The following is a 20,667-nucleotide window of genomic DNA, read 5'->3' on the forward strand; positions in this document are numbered from 1 at the left end:
ATTATTCTGCATACAAGTTAAAGCCATGAAAAAAACACAAAACCCCCACAAACCTTCTGAAGGCTGTTCATCGTCCACAAGGCCAATAAATCCAAGTTAAGAATCTCTGGTTTATGGATCTTTCTATTGGACAAATCTTAAGATCTCTAATCCTTACCATCATATTTAGCTCTTGATAGATCTGATCCCCGTCCTTCAGTTCAGTTCAGTCGCTCAGTCAGGTCTGACTCTTCGCGGCCCCATTAATCACAGCACACCAGGCCTCCCTGTCCATCACCAACTCCCGGAGTTCACTCAAACTCATGTCCATCAAGTCAGTGATGCCATCCAGCCATCTCATCCTCTGTCGTCCCCTTCTCCTCCTGCCCCCAATCCCTCCCAGCATCAGGGTCTTTTCCAATGAGTCAACTCTTCGCATGAGGTGGCCAAAGTATTGGAGTTTCAGCTTCAGCATCAGTCCTTCCAATGAACACCCAGGACTGATCTCCTTTAGGATGGACTGGTTGGATCTCCTTGAAGTCCAAGGGACTCTCAAGAGTCTTCTCCAACACCACAGTTCAAAAGCATCAATTCTTTGGCACTCAGCTTTCTTCACAGTCCAACTCTCACATCCATACGTGACCACTGGAAAAACCATAGCCTTGACTAGACGGACCTTTGTTGGCAAAGTAACATCTCTGCTTTTCAATATACTATCTAGGTTGGTCATAACTTTCCTTCCAAGGAGTAAGCGTCTTAATTTCATGGCTGCAATCACCATCTGCAGTGATTTTGGAGCCCCAAAAAAATAAAGTCTGACACTGTTTCCACTGTTTCCCCATCTATTTCCCATGAAGTGATGGGACCAGATGCCACAATATTAGTTTTCTGAATGTTGAGCTTTAAGCCAACTTTTTCACTCTCTTCTTTCACTCCCATCATCTCTGCAAAAAGAAAAACGCAACACACGGCAATGAAGGTGTCAGTAGTCAATGGCTGAAACCAATCTTTACAGGAATGCCTGTGCTATGCTTTCAAACTTGGAAACTCTGGCACTTCTTTGTGACTGGGATATTCTAGCCTCTCAATTTACACCTGTTTTATATCATATTAACTTTGCAGGATCCCCTCCCAAAACATTCTCTAATCCCACCAAGAATATGGAAACGTGCTAACTTGGTCTTGGGTAAAGATGTCTTTCATAATGACTACTATTGATCTGAAAGACATCCAACTGAGACTTTCAAACCTAGCCCAATCCACGTGGCTACTCTGCACTGCATTTTGCCAAAGGCTTTCAGTTTTGTCTTATTGACTTCCCCAAAGGACCTAAGTGGACAACCTGAGAAAAACTGAAGTTCAATGACGTCACACAAAAGCCAAGGCTCTGACATAATCTCAAATCTGCTGGGCCATATAGCACTAGCTTAATGGCCCCAGTTGCCTCAGGGAAAAAACTGCAACCTTCCAAGGCCCCGAGACAGGTGATCATTTGAGCTCCAAAGCTGAGAATGGATAGAACACCTTCCCTGTCCAGTAAGGTTCCAGGGAAGGCCGAGCCGGGGGCTGTAGAAATAACTTCCGCCTAGGAAAAAAATTGTCGTCACGGGGCAAGCTTCCGGTTCCACTCTGTCCCGTGGACCGAGACCTTTTATTCCAGTTGGCAGTCGTCCACACCCCAAGGCTACCCCACCCAGCTGCTCCCTCGGGTTTCTCCACACCCTGCGGGGCCGTTTGCACGTCTCGAGGGTGTGACGGTTACGTGGCGACGTCACTTGGGAGAACGGTGCAAAGCGAGTAGCGTAACCGTGATCTTGCAGGACCGGAGCCTTGTCGCGGAACAGCGCGCTCAGCGCGTGGAGGCGGGACTAACTTATGACTGACGTCCACACCCACTTACTGCCGTTCTGATTCCTTCTCAAATAAGCCAATGAATGCGACGACGGAGACGACAACGTTCCCTCGCCGCCAGAAGTGGCTCCACCCCCTCCACTAGGCTGCCCTTTGGTCGCCATGTTTAGTGTGGCTACTACCTCTGCTACTTTCGGCTCTTTTCTGGCTTTCCGATGCCCTTGCTGAACTCCTTTCAAAGTATTTCTTCCCTTCCACCATCAAATTCGTCTTCTTCGGGCTTCCTTCTTGCTCGCTGCTTATCCAGCCACACTTGAAATGGCAGCTGGAGGCGGGGCCGAGGTGGGGGGCATGCCCGACGCGGTGACGTCAGCGCGCTGCGTGTCGGCAGGTGGAGGGAGAAGGGAAAGTTTGGCCAGTGCGTGGGGCTGAGGTGGAGGGCGGGACAGAGGGGCTGGGCCCAGGCGAAGCTCTTGTCGCTGCTGCCGTGGAGGCCGAAGCCGGGACCCGGGCCGGGGAGGGGAGTGCCGGCCGCAGAGTAGCAAAGAGGCGAGGTTCGCGGGTGCTTCGAGCCCCCCACCGCTCTGCCGCGCGGCCACCCAGCGCCAGGCGCCGTCCGACCCGTGGCTGTTCGCGAGGCGGTTGGTGGGGGCGCGGCGGCAGCGGTTGGGGGTGGGGAGAGGTGCGGCGAGGAGAAGAGAGAGGTCAGTGAGTTTGCGGGAAGACCGAGTGTCGTGCCGCCGTCATGACCGAGGACTCCAGTGCCCTGCCCTGGTCCATCAACAGGGACGATTACGAGCTGCAGGAGGTGATAGGTGAGAGCTGGCGCCGCGGAGGAGGGAGGCGCCGCGCTGGGCGGCGGGTGACGCGCCGGAACGTGGGGTCCCGCGGGAGCTCGGGGAGCGCAGGACTCCCAGATATTCGTGGGCGCTCGAGTGGCCCGGGGGTTGATAGGGCGCGTGGGTGAGGCTCAGGGTTTGTGCAGCTCCTGCAAGGCGTGGAGGGGATTTTGAGAGGCGCGCCTGTGCGGCGAGGTGGGGTGGGGTCTGAGAGGCTCGTCAGAGATTTGTGTGGCGACAGATGTTTGAACCTGAGCCACAGATGTGTCTGAGAGAAAAAAGAAAAGTAAAGATGTGGGACAGGCCTTTAAGGCTTTGCGAGGAATGGGGTATTGCAGTTGCGGGCTTGGTCATCTCTTTGTGGGGTGATAGGTTAGGGTGCTTCTGTTCAGTCCTGCATCCGCGTGAGAACCCCCACGAAGTGCCAGGCATTGCTCGGGTGGAACTGGGGAGCCTCTCCGGATAAAGCTGCAGGTACGGCACTGAGCGACGTAGACCAACTTAGGACTGCTTGGAATTGACTTGCCAGCCAGGGAGGTAGACGTAAGTAGGCAAATAAAAAGAATTACAGGTTTTGGTAGGTGCTAGCAAGGAAACAAGCAAGATGTTCTGAGAGAGAATAACGTGGAGACCTAGTTGGGGCCATTTCAAGGAAGATGCTTTTTCTGAGGTGTCGACATGTAAGGTGAGCTCTGAAGGATGACAAAGAGTCTTGAGGGCCAAGGGAAGATTGTTCCTTACTGAGAAATGAGGAAATGCAAAGGCCCCAGAGAAGGGAAAAAGCTTGATGTGTTTTAGGACCCGAAAGAAGACTGGTAAGGTTAGAAAGGTAAGAGAGGAGCCAGATTTTAGGGACCTTCTCAGCCAAGGTGAGTGTTTTGAAATTTTAAGTATTTTTGGAGGGTTTCAAACAGAGACATGATATGATCCAATGAATCTGGCTGTTGTGTGTGGAATGGATTTGAAGGGGGTCTGGGAATACCAGCTGGCAGAGATCAAAGCTTGCACAAACATGAATAGTAATTATCAGAGAGGCACAGTGATTGGGGGAGGGTGGGGACTGGGGATAAGGGAAGTATTTGTTGGACAACAATAATCTAGTGATCTTAGAAATCAAAAGGGAGTGGGTTTAGCTGAGCAGAAGCTCGAGCCAACGGACATCAGCAGACCCCTTGTATTGGAGGAAGAAGATTGTCTGCTTTGCTAGATCAGCATCCTGTCCTAAATTAGTTTTATAACAAAGAGTGGCTGAAAACTTCTTAGCTGTCTTGGGGGTTGGGGGGAGTGAGTGTTGATTGCATTGTGCCAGTGTTTAGAGAAACTTTGTCACATTTCTTTTTTTTTTTTTTTTCCCCACTTGCTTCTTGTATCAAAACAAATCTGGGGTAAGATTTATGTGAAGACATCCAGTCTTTATCCTTAAGCCTCTTCATGGATCTGGTCCTTACTATGTGCCGTATCTTTGATGTGTACTGGTTCATTCTAAAGACTGTTTATGAGTACCTCCATCAGAGTTTCATATTGAAAAAAAGGATTAAGTGGGAGATTCCAAAATGATGTCTAAAAAAGCAAGGAAAAGGGGTCTCTGTCATTTTAGAAGAGGAATTTTGCTTTACCTTTCTGGTAAGGTGTACATCTTTCTAGGGTGGCGAGTAGCATTGTGGTTGTTAATGCTTTTGATAATAAGGTGGCACAAGGCGCTAGAGCTTTAGAAACTTGTTGATTTGCTATTCTCAGACCAATAGGGTGTCTGCGAGTGAGCAAAAGGGAGGCTCAGCCCTCTGGGATAGGGTTAGTCATCATCTCACTCCAAAAGTTGAGAACTCTCATGTGATTTGACCACTTTATTTTTAAAATAACTTTACTCTGAGATATAATTTCACCCATTTTTTTAAGTATAAAATTAACCCATTTTAAAGTGTAAATTAAATGATTTTAGTGAATGTATTGTGGTGCACCAATCAGTATAATCCAGTTTTAGAATATTTTCATCATCCCAATGAGATCCCTCGCGCCTGTTTACAATTAATCCCTGTTCCTACCCCCAGTTTCAGGCAATTGCAAACCTTTCCAACTCCATAGATTTGCCTTTTCTGGACATGTCATGTAAATCGGATTGTATAATGTATAGTGTTTTGTGTTTTGGTTCATTCACATAGCATAAAATTTTTTCATTTTTAAAAACAATTTATATACCATAAAATCCACCTGTTTTAACTGTACAGTACTATAGTTTTTGTTTTTTTTTTTTGTTTAATAAATTTACAGAGTTGTTCAGTCATCACCACAATCCAATTTTAGAACATTTCCATCATTCCAAAAAGATGCCTCATGTCCATTTGCAGTCACTCCCTGTTTCCACCCCCTGCCAAAGGCAACTGCAAATCTACTTTCTGTCTCTATAGATTTGTCTTTCCTGGACATTTTCCCATAAATATGATCATATAATATGTGATCTTTTGTGTTTGGTTTCTTTTACTTGGTGTAATGTTTTTTGAGGTTCATCCATATTGCTGCCCGTATTAGTACATTATTTCTTTTTATTGGATACCATTTGATGGACACTGGATTGCTCCCGCCTTTTGCCTATTTTGAATAATATTGCTGTGAGCATTTTGTATCAAATCTTCAGGTGAACATGTTACATTTTTCTTGAGTGGAATTGCTGGGTCATATGGTAGATTTATTATATGTTTAACTTTTTAAGGAACAAATTTTTCAAAGTGACTGTGCCGTTTTACATTGCCTTCGGCCGTGAATGAGGATCCCTTTTCTCTGCATCTTTGCCAAGCATTTGTTGTCTGTCTTTTTGATTAAAGCCATCCTAGTGAATGTGAAGTATATCTGATTGTGGCTTTGTTTTGCATTTCCCTAATGACTAATGATGGAGAGCATCCTTTCATGTGCTTATTTATTAGCTTTTCATATCTGTTCTTTGGTGAAATGTCTATTCCAATCTTTTTCCTGCTTAGGTTGTCCACTGGGTTGTTCTCTTCTCACTAAATTATAGAGGCGAGTGTGAGTGTTAGGTGTCTGTTCATTCTGGATATGAGTCCTTCACCTGATACACGATTTCAGGTATTTACTCTGTCTTTTCATTTCTTTGGTTAGATGGGACAGCAGGAAGTCGGGACTTGCTGGATTTTAGTTCTCTGACCAGAGACCCAACGTGGCCCATGACAGTGAAAGAGCCCAGTCCCAACCATTGGACCACCAGGAAATTCCCTTATTACAGCATTCCCCCCCACCGCCACCTCAATTTTATCATTTTCTTAATGGTGTCTGCTAAAGCATGAAAGTTTTGAATTTTGATAGAGATTATTGATTTTTGCTTTTATTGATTGTGCTTTTGGTCTTGTATCTAAGAAATCTTAACTAGCCCAACATCACAAACATTTTTTTCCTATGTTTTCTTCTAAGTTATAGTTTTAGCCCTTAAATTTAGTCCTCTGATGTATTTTAAGTTTTTTGTAAGGCATGAAGTAAGGTTTTACAGATAAAGGCGCGTGCATGCATGCTCAGTCACTCAGTCGTGTGACCCCAGGGACTGTAGCCCCCCCCAGGCTCCTCTGTTCATGGGTTCTCCAGGTAAGAATACTGGAGTGGGTTGCCATTTCTTCCTCCAGGGCATCTTCCCAACCCGGAGATCAAACCCAGGTCTCCCACATTGCAGGCAGATTTGTTACAGTATAAGCCACACTGGAAGACTTAGAGATATTATAAGTGCAGGAGATGCAGGAATTGAACCTGCATCTCCTGCGTTGGCAGGCCCTGAGCCACCTGGGAAGCCCAAAGACACAGACATAGAAAGGTAAAATGGCTTGTCCAGAGTCAGAACTAGTTATGGGCACAGTCAGGACTGGTGTCCAACTATTGCCCAATCCAGGATTCTTGTCCTTGCATCTGCATTTTGATTGATTTTTGGAAGTAACTGAACGATGGTGGTCATCCTCCCACCTTAAAGGAAATATCCTTACAATGGGAAAAAAAAACTGGAGCAGATTTTTTGTAGATAACTCTTTTAGTTAGATTTATTCTCTTTTGCGTATCCTGTTTTGTCATTTTTAAAGTGTTCTCTTTCTCGTTAATAAGTTCCTAGAAGTTCCTAATGTACTTCCACTCCACTCTTCACACACTGTGTCTCACTTCATCTTCTCAAAAGGGAGGAAAAAAAGTTTTTCCTTGAAAAACTTTTTTGTACTACAGCTTAGTACAAGCAGCAGTAAAGCACTGTACAGGTATTCTAACTTTGCTTCCATGCTGAAATGTTTGAAATACAGTATTTTGTAATAAGCTGTAAGTAGTTTTCAAAATGAATTTTTGTAATTTCTCCAGATTATACTCTCTTTTTTTCAGGAAACAAATGATGAAAGTCTGGAAAAAAAGGCTTGAGGGAATCTTTTGAATATCTGTTTTCAAAGATTGTATTTTAAGGAAATAATATAATGGTGTCTCCTTTCTTATCAAAACATATATTTATTTGAACTATAATTTTTTTTACATGTGCTTCTTAGAACTGTATTTGTGGGGTTAGTTTCTCGTGTTGTTTTGTTCTCTCATTTTCTAGCAAAATCCTATAGAGAAAAGAAAATTCCCTTCCTAGAACATAAAAAAAAATAATAGGTTGGGAATTCAAAGGACTTCCTTTTAAAAAATTCTATTATCTTAAGCGTGTTTTGGCAAGGGTTTAAGTTCTAGGATTACTTGTAAAAGACGTAGTATTAGTCTCACAGTAATCATTCATCTTTTCAGCGTTTTTGCGCTCCTTCCTGGTCTCTACTGCTGTATTAGGATTTCTGACCAGGTGTTCTCCTGTACTTGGGTGTTGAAGTAACTGAAGAGTATGGACTTTGGGGTTAGACTGACCTGGAATTCAAATCCTGGCTTTACCTCTTGCTACCTATCTGATCTTGGGCAGTTTATTGGTTTTTAGTTTCTGGTTTTTGTCTGTAAAATGGGAATAATGGTACATTTGTTATGGAATTACAAGTGTAATTGTTTATAGGAAGCTTTTAGCTCGTATTTATTACTCCATACTGATGATTGTTGTCTCTTTGTTTTTTTCTCCTTCTTCCATTTCCTACTTTTTGGTACTGCCATAAAATGTGAAATGCCTCATGATTTGAAATCTTCTAACACTTGTAATCTTGTAGTATTTTGAATCCGTTGTAATGTTTATTGGAACATCACTGCTTCTTTTTCTTCTTACTTCCAGATCTCATTCAAGTTTCGATCACTTTGGGGATTTATTCTGGACATGATAGTACAGCTGTGTAAGGCCCTGTATTGCCCACAGTACAATATAGTGGCAAAGTGGGAAATCAGTCTGACAAGGGCTTTGCCATGTTGCTTTTGTTATCATGCATTTTGAAAAACCTCAATAAATATTTAGTGTTTACCTCAGCCTAGGTTTAGAAAATTGTTCTTTAAGATCTGTTTTTAGTAAGCTGTGATTCACCAACCTTTGATACTTTGGTGAAGGCATTCCACTAAGTTTATTCTCTATTACTTCCCCGCGTTTTAAATTGTCATCAGTTGTTCACTAGCTACACATCTGATGTCTAAAGTATCAGTTACCAAGTACAGATTGCAGGATCCCACCCCTAGCTCCTCCATTAATGTGAAAGACATGTTCTACTGATAGAGTGATGTTTAATGGTTAGTGTATTTTCTCCCCTGATTGGAAGACTTCACTATGATAACATTTTCAGGAAGCCACATTGGGCCAACAACCTCATAGGGTTGTATCAAATAGGGATTGCATTTGACTCTCTGTAATGGAAAACAAATAATAGTGGCTTAGTAAAATACTTTTTTGACTCCTTTATATGACAAGGAAACTGAAGTGGCAGCCTAGGTGCCATGGGGCACCCAGACTCCTGGTTTTTCACTCCACTTCACTTAGCATTGACTTGCATTCTCAGAGTTGCAAGATGGTTCTTCCATCCCTAGCCTTGTGCTTGTGTTCCAGACCAGAAGAATATGGAGAAAGGACAGAGTCATGTGACAGCTCAGGTGGTTCCGTTTCAAAGGGCTTTCTTTCCTGGAAGCCTTACTCAGTGACTTACATTTTCATTTTATTGGACAGAACTGTGTCATTGGGCCATTTGCAAATGAAATGACGCTTTTTATCCAAGCACATTATTACTTCAGACAAAGTAGGTCAAAGTTCTGTTATTAAAGAAGGGAAAATTGTATGTTGGATAGGCAACTAAAAGTGTTGGCCTCGTGTTTTTTTGTTTTTGGTTTTTTCAAATTAAAATAAATAAGACATTGTAAGTAATAATAATAATTTAACCTGACACATAGTAATCAGTTAATAAATGTTAGCTTTAATCTGAAGAGACAGTTGCCTACCAGTTAAGAGCATGGTGTTGAAACATCATGTAGTTCTGGTTTCTAGGCCCTTCTGTGCCCCTCGGTAATTAATGACCTATCTTACCTTTGTTTGCCTTGCTTTGTAAAGATCAATAATGCCTAACTCATGGAATTATTGTGAGAATTAGATGAAAAAAAAATGCAAGTAAAGAGAGTGCTCAGCATAGTATTTGGTACACAAGGTAAGAGCTCAATAAGTGTTAACCAGTGCTTATGACGGTAATAATGAGGTGACGCCCATGAAATCTTTGTATGGAGAACAAGCATGATTTTTATGATATTTTTGTGTTTGTTCTGCCTCAAGTTAGCAGATTTTTTTTCTTGAAAATTCATGCTACTACTTGATTGACTAATCGATTCACCAGATATTTACTGACTTCCTCTTGTGTGTTAGACACTATTTTGGATGCTAGAGATAACAGCAGCAAAGCAGACAGAAATCCCTTCTTTTATGAACTTTTTAATCTGGTGGTGATGAAGAACAAATTAAAGTAGGGGAAGGGATGGGAAGCCCTGGGGATAGAGATGAGTTTTAAGTAGGTCAAGGAAAGCCTTCCTGAGAAGGTGACATTTGCAGAAAGACGTGAAGGAGGTGAAGTGAGTGTTGTGGTTATCTGCAGGAAGTTTGTTCCAAGCAGAGGGAACAGCAGGAGCAAAGGTCTTGGAGAAGGAGCACGCTTCTGTGACTAAGGAGGAAGGAGACAAGGGTGGCTGGAGCAGAGGGGAACAAGGCTGAAGGATCAGGAGAGTAAAGTGGTAGGAATGGATGGTCCTGGCTGTCAGATGGTATGAAGCCTAGTAAGTCCTGGCTTTTGCTTCACATAAAGTTTTACAAGGATTACCTAGGCTGCTAGGTGGATAATAGTTTTGTGAGGGTATAGGGGTGGAAGGGGAGGTTATCTGAGGGAGAGAGGTAGTGATGGAGGTGATGAGGAGCGGTAAGATGCTGGTATAATATATTTTGAAGTTAGAGATATGCCTTTGGATTAGATGTGAGACGTATCCAAGATTTTTTGGCAGGAGCATCCGGAAAGATGGGGTTACTATCCATTGAGATAGAAATCACCAGAGTAAACGAGAGAGATGATTCATTGTAAAACCATCGGGCTGCTTGAATTCAGAGCATATGGCAAAGCGACTTTATTTCCATCTTTGTATGGAGAACAAACATGATTTTTATGATAATGACTGCCCTTACAGGTGTTTCTGTAAAGGAGTTTTAATTTTCATTATGACTCTGACAAGAGGGCTAATTGAGAAAAAGGTTTACAAAATTGTATATTTTTGTGCTTTCCATGGTTCAGGTGAAAACACCTTAGTCATCTTTCAGAATGACCAGCCTGGACTAGCTCCTTAGTGGCTGTGTAAACCCTTACTAAAAAATACTTAAAATCTTTATAATACATATCTGTTATAGTGATGGTTGGTCAGAATTTTGGGGGAAAAATATCTGCAGTTGATTTGGTTCATTTGATTTATTTTTTCCTCATAGGTAGGAATAAATCCATATTTTTCTTACTCTTTATTTCAGGATCTAGTTAAGTGGAGAGAGACTGGAACTAAATGTTTTTAGTTCCCCTCATGCCTTTGGGCAGCTCCTTTTCTGTCTCAAGGGATAACATTACCCAGTTTGAAGGATTTCTGAAGAAAGCTCAGTCATGATTTTGCACTTTGATCCGTTCTGGTATGTAATGTACACTAATGCAGCAGTTAAAGAATCAGCTCGAAGAGGACAGAAGATCGGAAGAGTGGGGACCTGGGGGACGGTGTGCGGAGGATGGACTTAGGAATCAGGATGCTTTATTGGAAATGGTTTTATATTGTTTTACAATTATTTTCCGTTATATTATTCTTCATATTAGGCCAGTGCTTATTTGAGGGCATTAGAACAGTAACTTTCACACTTTGGCTAAACCATTCCTAACAGATACCATTTACATATTTGTGTGTGTATTTACACTGAGATAAAAGTTTTACAAGATGATATTTGCATTTTAATTTTATTGAAGTATAGTTGATAGATAATATTTACTTTTATTATGTGCAATATGGACTTCCCTGGTAGCTCTGCTGGTAAAGAATCTGTCTGCAATGCAGGGGACCCTGGTTCAATTCCTGGGTTGGGAAGATCCCGTGTAGAAGGGATGGGCTACGCACTCCAGTATTCTTGGGCTTCCCTGGTGGCTCAGATGGTCAAGAATCCGCCTGCGATGTGGGAGACCTGGGTTTGATCCTGGGTTGGGAGGATTCCCTGGAGAAGGGCATAGCAACCCACTCCAGTATTCTTGCCTGGAGAATCCCCATTGACAGAGGAGCCAGGCAGGCTACAGTCCATGGGGTCGCCAAGAGTCGGACACAACTGAGTGGCTAAGCACACACATGTGCAGTATGTCCTGATGGTTTCTAATTTGATTCTGTTTAAGAAAAAATGGTTGAAATCCAGTAAGTTGACTTAAGGTTTAAAAAATTCCTCATGAAGGAACCTGCTCTAAAGAAGAGAAAGAGAAAATATGTATCACACAGTACTTACCTTAATAAAATGCAAATTTGAGTAGAATGTGTCATATAAAATACAACATGCTTTCAATATTTTTTTTCCCTATACCTTCTTTTGTCAACATTTTGGTGAAATTACCTTTTTATTTGGAAAGAAGATGAGAAAATGGAGAGGAAGGGGGAAAGGTTTAATGATTTGCACATTTTTTCTTTTTATTGTTTACAGTTCATCTCTATCCAAGGCTGTATGTGCAGGAGAACTGGTTATTAAAACAGGGGGAAAAAACTACAATTTAAATGGTATGGGTGAAGATGGGGAGTTGGTGAGGATAATTTATCCTCACACGTTTTGGTAAAGATTCACTTACTTTAGAAGCATGATAAACCTTCCCTATGCCAAATTCTTGGGGGGACACAGCTATGTTTTTTGACAGTTAAACGTCTAAGATAATAGGTAAATAAATGAACAATAATGACATTTATTGAACATTGCTTCACTTCATGCTTGCTAAGTCATTTCAGTCGTGTCCAACTCTTTGCAACCGCATGGACTGGAGCCCACCAGGCTCCTCTGGCCATGGGATTCTCCAGGCAAGAATACTGGAGGGGGTTGCCTTGCCTTCTCCAGGGCATCTTCCCCTCCCAGGGATCGAACCTGCGTCTCTTATGTTTCCTGAATCAGCAGGCAGGCAGGTTCTTTACCACTAGTATTTCCAAGCATATATTCAGAGAACCCAGAGTTATTGTGCTAATGGTAGTGGAGCTAAAGTTTGAATCTAAGTGTGTTTTCCATGGAGCTTCCTGAAGTTAGGTGAGTTTTGAATTGTGGTTTAAAAGGAGGGGAAGGTATGGATTAATATGTTGGGAACAAGGTGGATGGCTTGCCCAGAGGCATGGAGATAAACTAAATTGCATCTGGGATATGGAAAGTAAATCAAAGTGTTAAACTGTCATAAAGTACAGTATCAAGTAGTGGCTATGGTTTAGTAATCTGAGGGGTGATATTGTGCAAATGGAGTATGAAGATTATTAAGATTAACAAATAGATTGAAACTTAGGCAGGTTTTTTTTTTTTTTTTTTTTTGCTATCTGTGGAACTTACTCATAGCTAACTATATGTGTACTGTACTCATTTGTGTGCATGCGTGTATGGTTCTGTGCAGTTTTATTACAAATGTATGGTTGTGTGAAGTGAAGTTGCTCAGTCGTGTCCGACTCTTTGCGACCCCATGGACTGTAGCCTACCAGGCTCCTCTGTCCATGGGATTTTCCAGGCAAGAGTACTGGAGTGGGTTGCCATTGCCTTCTCCAGGGGATCTTCCCGACCCAGGGATCGAACCCTGGTCTCCCGCATTGTAGGCAGACGCTTTACCGTCTGAGCTACCAGGGAAGCCCGTATGGTTGTGTAACTACCGCTAAATTCAAGATACAGAACTGTATTCCACCACAGTCTCTCGGGCTGCCCCTTTATAGCCATCCTAACCTGTCTACCCAGGGTTCCCAGGTGGCGCTAGTGGTAAAGAACCTGCAAACCAGTGCAGGAGACAGGAGAGACCTGGGTTCGATCGCTGGGTTGGGAAGATCCCCTGGAAGAGGTAATGGCAACCCACTCCATTGTTCTTGCCTAGAGAATCCTTATGGACAGAGGAGCCTGGCGGGCTACAGTCCATAGGGTCGCAAAGGGTCAGACACAACGGAAGCAGGCATGCATGCACAGCCTGTCTACCCACATCCCTTATCCCCGACAACCACTAATCTATTCTCCATTGCTGATATTTTTGTTATTTCAAGAGTGTCATGTAAATTGAGTAGTAAGAGATTGGCTTTTTTCACTCAGTGTAATGCCCTTGAGGTCATCCAAGTAATTGTGCATATCAACAGTTTGTTCATTTTTCTTACTGAGTGGTATTCCTCTGTGTGGATGTACCATATGTTTAACCGTTCTCCTATTAAAGGATATTTGGGTAGTTTCCAGTTTTTAGCTGTTATGAGTAAAGCTGCTGTGAATATTTATATGCAAGTTTCTGTGTGAACATGTTTTAATTTATCTCAGATAAATACCAGGCATATAAATGCCAAGTTGTACAAATTCTTTTTTTTTTTTTTTTTTAGTTTTAAAAGAAATGGTCAAACTATTTTCCAGAGTGACTATACCACATTTTATATTTCCACCTAAAATGTATGAATGATGCAGTTTTACCACGTCATCAGCATTTGGTGTTATCACTTAAAAAAATTTTTTTTAGGGCCTCCCTGGTAAAGAATTCACCTGCCAATGCAGGAAATACCTGATTCCTAATCAGGTTCGATCGCTGATCTGGGAAGATCCCACGTGCTGCAGAGCAACTAAGCCGATATGCCACAACTGCTGAACCTGGGCTCTAGAGCCTGGGAGCCGTAACTGCCGAGCCCACATGCCACAGCTGCTGAAGCCCAAATGCCCCAGAGCCCATGCTCCACAACAAGAGAAGCCACTGCAGTGAGAAGTCTGTGTACCAAGGTGCACAGAACAGTAAAGAAAATGTAAAGTTGAGGTGGTAAAGAACCTGCGTGCCAATGCAGGAGACGTGAGAGACCTGGGTTTGATCTGTGGGTTGGGAAGATCCCCTGGAAGGGAATCTTTACTCACCACAACTAGAGAAAAGCCCGAGCAGCAATGAAGATCCAGCACAGCCAAAAATAAATTAATTAAAAATTCTAAGAAATTTTACTTTAGCCATTCTGTTAGGTTATCCCATCTCTGTTGAATTGCTTTTGTGCCTTTGTCAAAAATCACTGTGTTGCATTTGTGTGAATCTGTTTCTGGGTCTCTGTTCTGACGTGTATGTATGTCTGTGTATCTGTCCCTCTTCTTATACCATACTGTCTTGATTACTGTAACTATATAATGTGTCTTTAAATTGGGTTGTATGAATACTTCAACTTCATTCATCTTCTTTACTATTCTGTTGGTTATTTGAGGGCCTTCCTTTTTCATATACATTTTAAAATGGAAAACAAACAAAAAAAAACCCTTGGAATAAGCTTGTCTATGTGTGCAAAATACCTTGTGAGGATTTTAATAGGAATTTCATTAAACCTGATTAAAGTCAATTAGGAGAGTACTGACATCTTTACTACATTGATTTTTCTAATTCATGAACATGGTATCTCTCCAATTATTTAGGTCTTTTTTGTTTTGTTTGGTGTTTTATGATTTTCGGCATACAGATTTTGTTCTTGTTTCACTTTGGGGGAACTTGTAAATGATACTGTTTTAAGATTTTGGTTTCTACTTTATTGTTAGTATCTAGAAATGCAGTTGATTTTTGTGGGTTGATCTTTTATCTTGCAACCTTGCTAAGCTCTCTTATTAGTTGCAGAAGCTTTTCTTATGTGGACAGTCACAACCTCTACAAACAGGGACAGATTTATTTTTTTCTCATCTGAAAGTGAAAGTTTTAGTCACTCAGTTGTATCCAGCTCTTTGTGACCTCATGGACTGGGACTCTCCAGACTCCTCTGTCCATGGGATTCTCCGGGCAACAATACTGGAGTGGGTTGTCACTTCCTTCTCCAGGGGATCTTCCTGACCCAGGGATTGAACTTGGGTCTCCTGCATTGCAGGCAGATTCTTTACCATCTGAGCCATCAGGGAAACCCAATCTAATCTGGATACCTTTTATTTCTTTTTCATGCTTTATTGTGTTGTCTAGGACTTCCAGTGATATATTGAATAAAAGTGGTAAGAATGTACATCCTTGCCTTTTTCTCAATCTTAGAGGGAAGCCAGTCTTTCTTCAGTATGATGTTAGCTGTAACTTTTTTCTGTAGATGTTCTTTATGAGGTTGAAGAAATTCCCCTCTAAGCCTTGTTTACTGAAAATTTTTTTTTTTTAATCATGAATGCTTTTGGATCTTTAAAAAATTTTTTTGCATCAGTTGATACGATCTTATGACGTTTCTTCTTTAGCCTGTTGATGTAGTGTATTACACTGTGTGCTTTGTTTGTTTTTAATATTACACCCAAGTAGCATAGCTGAAATACATACTGCTCTGGAATTGCTGAATTGCTGGATTCAATTAGCTGATATTTTGTTAAGGATTTTGCAGCTAAATTCATGGAAGGTATTTGTAGGTTTTTTTTTTCTTGTGACGTCTTTGTTTACTTTTGGTGTTTGTAATACTGGCTTCATTAAATGAGCTGGAAAATATTCCTGCTTCTATTTTTTCTAATTTGTTGAATTATGAGTTAAAGTTGTTAGTAGTTCTTTTTAAAACAGATCAAGATATGTCACATAACATAAAACTAACCATTTTACTTCAAATGACCATTATATCTATTACTGTGGGTAAGAATCCCTTAGAAGAAATGGAGTAGCTCTCAGAGTCAACAAAAGAGTCAGAAATGCAGTACTTGGGTGCAGTCTCAAAAATGACAGAATGATCTCTGTTCATTTCTGAGGCAAACCATTCAATATCACAGTAATCTAAGTCTATCCCCCAAACACTAATGCTGAAGAAGATTACGTTGAATGGTTCTATGAAGACCTACAAGACCTTCTATAACTAACATCAAAAAAAAAAAATGTCCTTTTCATCATAGGGGCCTGGAATGCAAAAGTAGGAAGTCAAGAGATACCTGAAGTAACAGGCAAGATTGGCCTTGGAATACAAAATAAAGCAGGGTAAAGGCTAACAGAGTTTTTCCAAGGGAACTCACTGGTCATTGCAAATACCTTCTTCCAGCAACACAAGAGATGACTCTACACATGGACATCACTAGATGGTCAGTACTGAAATCAGATTGATTATATTCTTTGCAGCCAAAGATAGAGAAACTCCATACAGTCAGCAGAAATAAGACTTGGAGCTGACTGTGGCTCAGATCATAAGCTCCTTATTGCAAAGTTCAGACTTAAATTGAAGAAAGTAGGGAAAACCACTAGACAATTCAGATATGACTTAAATCCCTTATGATTATACAGTGGAAGTGACGAATAGATTCAAGGGATTAGATCTGATAGAGTGCCTGAAGAACTATGGATGGAGGTTCATGACATTGTACAGGAGGCAGTGATCAAGACTGTCCCCAAGAAAAAGAAATGCAAAAAGGCAAAATGGTTGTCTGAGGAGATCTTACAAATAGCTGAGAAAAGAGAAGCAAAACTCAAAGGAGAAAAGGAAGGATAAACCCATCTGAATGCAGAGTTCCAGAGAATACCAAGGAGAGATAAGAAAGCCTTCCTTCTGATCAGTGCAAAGAAATTAGAGGAAAACAACAGAATGGGAAAGACTAGAGATCTCTTCAAGAAAATAAGAGATGCCAAGGGAACATTTCATGCAAAGATGGGCACAATAAAGCACAGAAATGGTATGGACCTAACAGAAACAGAAGATATTAAGAAGAGGTGGCAAGAATACACAGAAGAACTATACAAAACAGATCAGGACCCGGATAACCACGATGGTGTGATCACTCACCTACAGCCAGATATCCTGGAATGAGAAGTCAAGTGGGCCTTAGAAGGCATCTCTACGAACAAAGCTAGTGGAACTGATGGAATTTAAGTTGAGCTATTTCATATCCTAAAAGATGATGCTGTGAAAGTGCTGCACTCAATATGCCAGCAAATTTGGAAAACTCAGCAGTGGCCGCAGGACTGGAAAAGGTCAGTTTTTAATTCCAGTCCCAAAGAAAGTTAGTTCCAAAGAATGTTCAAACTACTGCACAACTGCACTCATCTCACACACTGGCAAAGTAATGCTCAAAATTCTCCAAGCCAGGTCTCAACAGTACGTGAACTGTGAACTTCCAGATGTTCAAGCTGGATTTAGAAAAGGCAGGGGACCAATTAAGATAAATAACTTAATTTTAAAAAAAAAAGAAAAGGCAGGGGAACCAGAGATCAAATTGCCATCATCTATTGGATCATTGAAAAAGCAAGAGAGTTCCAGGAAAACGTCTACATCTGCTTTATTGACTACGCCAAAGCCTTTGACTGTGTGGATCACGACAAACTCTGGAAAAATTCTTCAAGAGATGGGAATCTCAGACCACCTGACCTGCCTCCTCACAGATCTGCAGGTCAAGAAGCAACAGTTAGAACTGAACATGGAACAATGAACTGGTTCCAAATTGGGAAAGGAGTACGTCAAGGCTGTATATTGTCACCCTGTTTATTTAACTTATATGCAGAATACATCATGTGAAATGCTGGGCTGGATGAAGCACAAGCTGGAATCAAGATTGCCAGGAGATATGCAATATCAATAACCTCAGATATGCAGATGATACTACCCTTATGGGAGGAAGTGAAGAAGAACTAAAGAACCTCTTGATGAAAGTGAAAGAGGAGAGTAAAAAAGCTGGCTTAAAACTCAGCATTCAGAAAAACGAAGGTCATTGCATCTGGTCAGTGGAAACAATGACAGACTTTATTTTCTTGGGCTCCAGAATCACTGAAGATGGTGACTGCAGCCATGAAATTAAAAGACGCTTGCACCTTGGAAGAAAAGCTATGACCAACCTAGAGAGCATATTAAAAAGCAGAGACATTGCTTTGCCAACAAAGGTCCATCTAGTCAAAGCAATGGTTTTTCCAGTAGTCCTGTATGGATGTGAGAGCTGGACTGTAAAGACAGCTGAGTACTGAAGAATTGATGCTTTGAACTGTAGTGTTGGAGAAGACTCTTGAGAGTCCCTTGGACTGTAAGGAGATCCAACCAGTCAATCCTAAAGGAGATCAGTCCTGGGTGTTCATTGGAAGGACTGATGTTGCAGCTGAAATGCCAATATTTTGGCCACCTGATGCGAAGAACTGACTCATTGGAAAAGACCCTTAATTCAGGAAAGATTGAAGGCAGGAGGAGAAGGCAATGACAGAAGATAAGATGGTTGGATGGCATCACTGGCTCGATGGACATGAGTTTGAGCAAGCTCCAGGGGTTGGTGATGGACAGGGAAGCCTGACGTGCTGCAGTCCAATAGGGTCACAAAGAGTTGGAAATGAGTGAGCGAATGAACTGACTGAACCATTTCTAAGTGTAAAACTTAGTGTTTTTTTCTTTTTTAGTATATTTGCAGTGTTTTGCATCCATCTTCATTGTCTTATTCCAGATCATTTTCCTCACCCCAGAGGGAAATCGTACCCATTAAGCAGTAACCTCCCATTCTCCTCTTCCCCTAGCCTTTGGTAACCACTAATCTGTTTTCTGCATTTATGGATTTGCCTATTCTGGATATTGCATAGATATAGAGTCATAGAATATGTGGTTTTTTGTGATTGCTTTATATCACATAGTGTGTTTTCAATGTTCATGCATGTTGTTGCATGTATCAGTACTTGCTCCTTGGCTTATGGTCCCATTACTCTGACTTTTGCTTTCATTGCTTCACCTTCTCTGACTTGACACTCCTGTGCCTCTTCTATAAAGACCCTTGTGATTACATTGGGCTCACCCAGATAATCTGGGATCATCTTTCCACCCTTATTTTAATAACATTTGCAAAGTCTTTTTGCCGTTTATACCTAGAGCCAGACATCCTGGAATGTGAAGTCAAGTGGGCCTTAGGAAACATCACTACGAACAAAGCTAGTGGAGGTGATGGAATTCCAGTTGAGCTATTTCAAATCCTGAAAGATGATGCTGTGAAAGTGCCGCACTCAATATGCCAGCAAATTTGGAAAACTCAGCAGTGGCCACAGGACTGGAAAAGGTCAGTTCCAATCCCAAAAAGGTCATTCCAATCCCAAAGAAAGGCAGTGTCAAAGAATGCTCAAAATACCGCACAACTGCACTCATCTAGTAAAGTAATGCTCAAAATTCTCCAAGCCAGGCTTCAGCAATACATGAACCGTGAACTTCCAGATGTTCAAGCTAGTTTTAGAAAAGGCAGAGGAACCAGAGATCCAATTGCCAACATCCGCTGGATCATGGAAAAAGCAAGAGAGTTCCAGAAAAACATCTATTTCTGCTTTATAGTCTATGCCAAAGCCTTTGACTGTGTGGATCACAATAAACTGTGGAAAATTCTTCAAGAGATGGGAATACCAGACCACCTGACCTGCCGGTTGAGAAACCTGTATGCAGGTCAGGAAGCAACAGTTAGAACTGGACACGGAACAACAGACTGGTTCCAAATAGGAAAAGGAGTTCGTCAAGGCTGTATATTGTCACCCTGTTTATTTAACTTATATGCAGAGTACATCATGAGAGCTGGGCTGGAAGAAGCACAAGCTGGAATCAAGGAAAAAGCATAGCCTTTTTCTATGCCAGGAGAAATATCAATAACCTCAGATATGCAGATGATACCACCCTTATGGCAGAAAGTGAAGAGGAACTAAAAAGCCTCTTGATGAAGGTGAAAGAGGAGAGTGAAAAAGTTGGCTTAAAGCTCAACATTCAGAAAATGAAGATCATGGCATCTGGTCCCATCACTTCATGGGAAATAGATGGGGAAGCAGTGGAAACAGTGTCAGACTTTATTTTTGGGGGCTCCAAAATCACTGCAGATGGTGATTGCAGCCATGAAATGAAAAGACGCTTACTCCTTGGAAGGAAAGTTATGACCAACCTAGATAGCATATTCAAAAGCAGAGACATTACTTTGCCAACAAAGGTCCGTCTAGTCAAGGCTGTGGTTTTTCCTGTGGTCATGTATGGATGTGAGAGTTGGACTGTGAAGAAAGCTGAGTGCCAAAGAATTGATGCTTTTGAACTGTGGTGTTGGAGAAGACTCTTGAGAGTCCCTTGGACTGCAAGGAGACCAACCAGTCCATTCTGAAGGAGATCAGCCCTGGGATTTCTTTGGAAGGAACGATGCTAAAGCTGAAACTCCAGTACTTTGGCCACCTCATCCAAAGAGTTGACTCATTGGAAGAGACTCTGATGCTGGGAGGGATTGGGGGCAGGAGGAAAAGGGGACGACAGAGAATGAGATAGCTGGATGGCATCACTGACTCGATGGGCGTGAATCTGAGTGAACTCCGGGAGTTGGTGATGGGCAGGGAGGCCTGGCGTGCTGTGATTCATGGGGTCGCAAAGAGTCGGACACGACTGAGGGACTGAACCGAACTGAACTGAACTTTGCCATTTATGGTAACATTTACTAGTCTGAAGGATTAGAATGTGGTTATCTTTG

General features: G+C 41.8%; 1 protein-coding gene across 2 annotated transcripts in view; it reads left to right on the forward strand.

The window, feature by feature from the left end:
* The first annotated feature begins 2,249 nt into the window (after window positions 1–2,249).
* OXSR1 (oxidative stress responsive kinase 1) overlaps window positions 2,250–20,667 on the forward strand; it is a 90,283-nt gene continuing 71,865 nt past the window's right edge. Inside the window, exon 1 of one of the 2 annotated variants that reach the window (XM_055558503.1) lies at window positions 2,250–2,645. In XM_055558503.1, coding sequence (XP_055414478.1) covers window positions 2,576–2,645 — 70 coding nt within the window. In that variant the 5' untranslated portion in view covers window positions 2,250–2,575. Of the gene's footprint in view, window positions 2,646–3,005; window positions 3,144–20,667 lie in introns of those variants that run through there. The other variant, XM_055558504.1, reaches the window with a different exon arrangement.

The sequence above is a fragment of the Bubalus kerabau genome, chromosome 20 (genome assembly GCF_029407905.1).
Source record: "Bubalus kerabau isolate K-KA32 ecotype Philippines breed swamp buffalo chromosome 20, PCC_UOA_SB_1v2, whole genome shotgun sequence".
In the NCBI taxonomy this organism is placed as follows: Eukaryota; Metazoa; Chordata; class Mammalia; order Artiodactyla; family Bovidae; genus Bubalus; species Bubalus kerabau.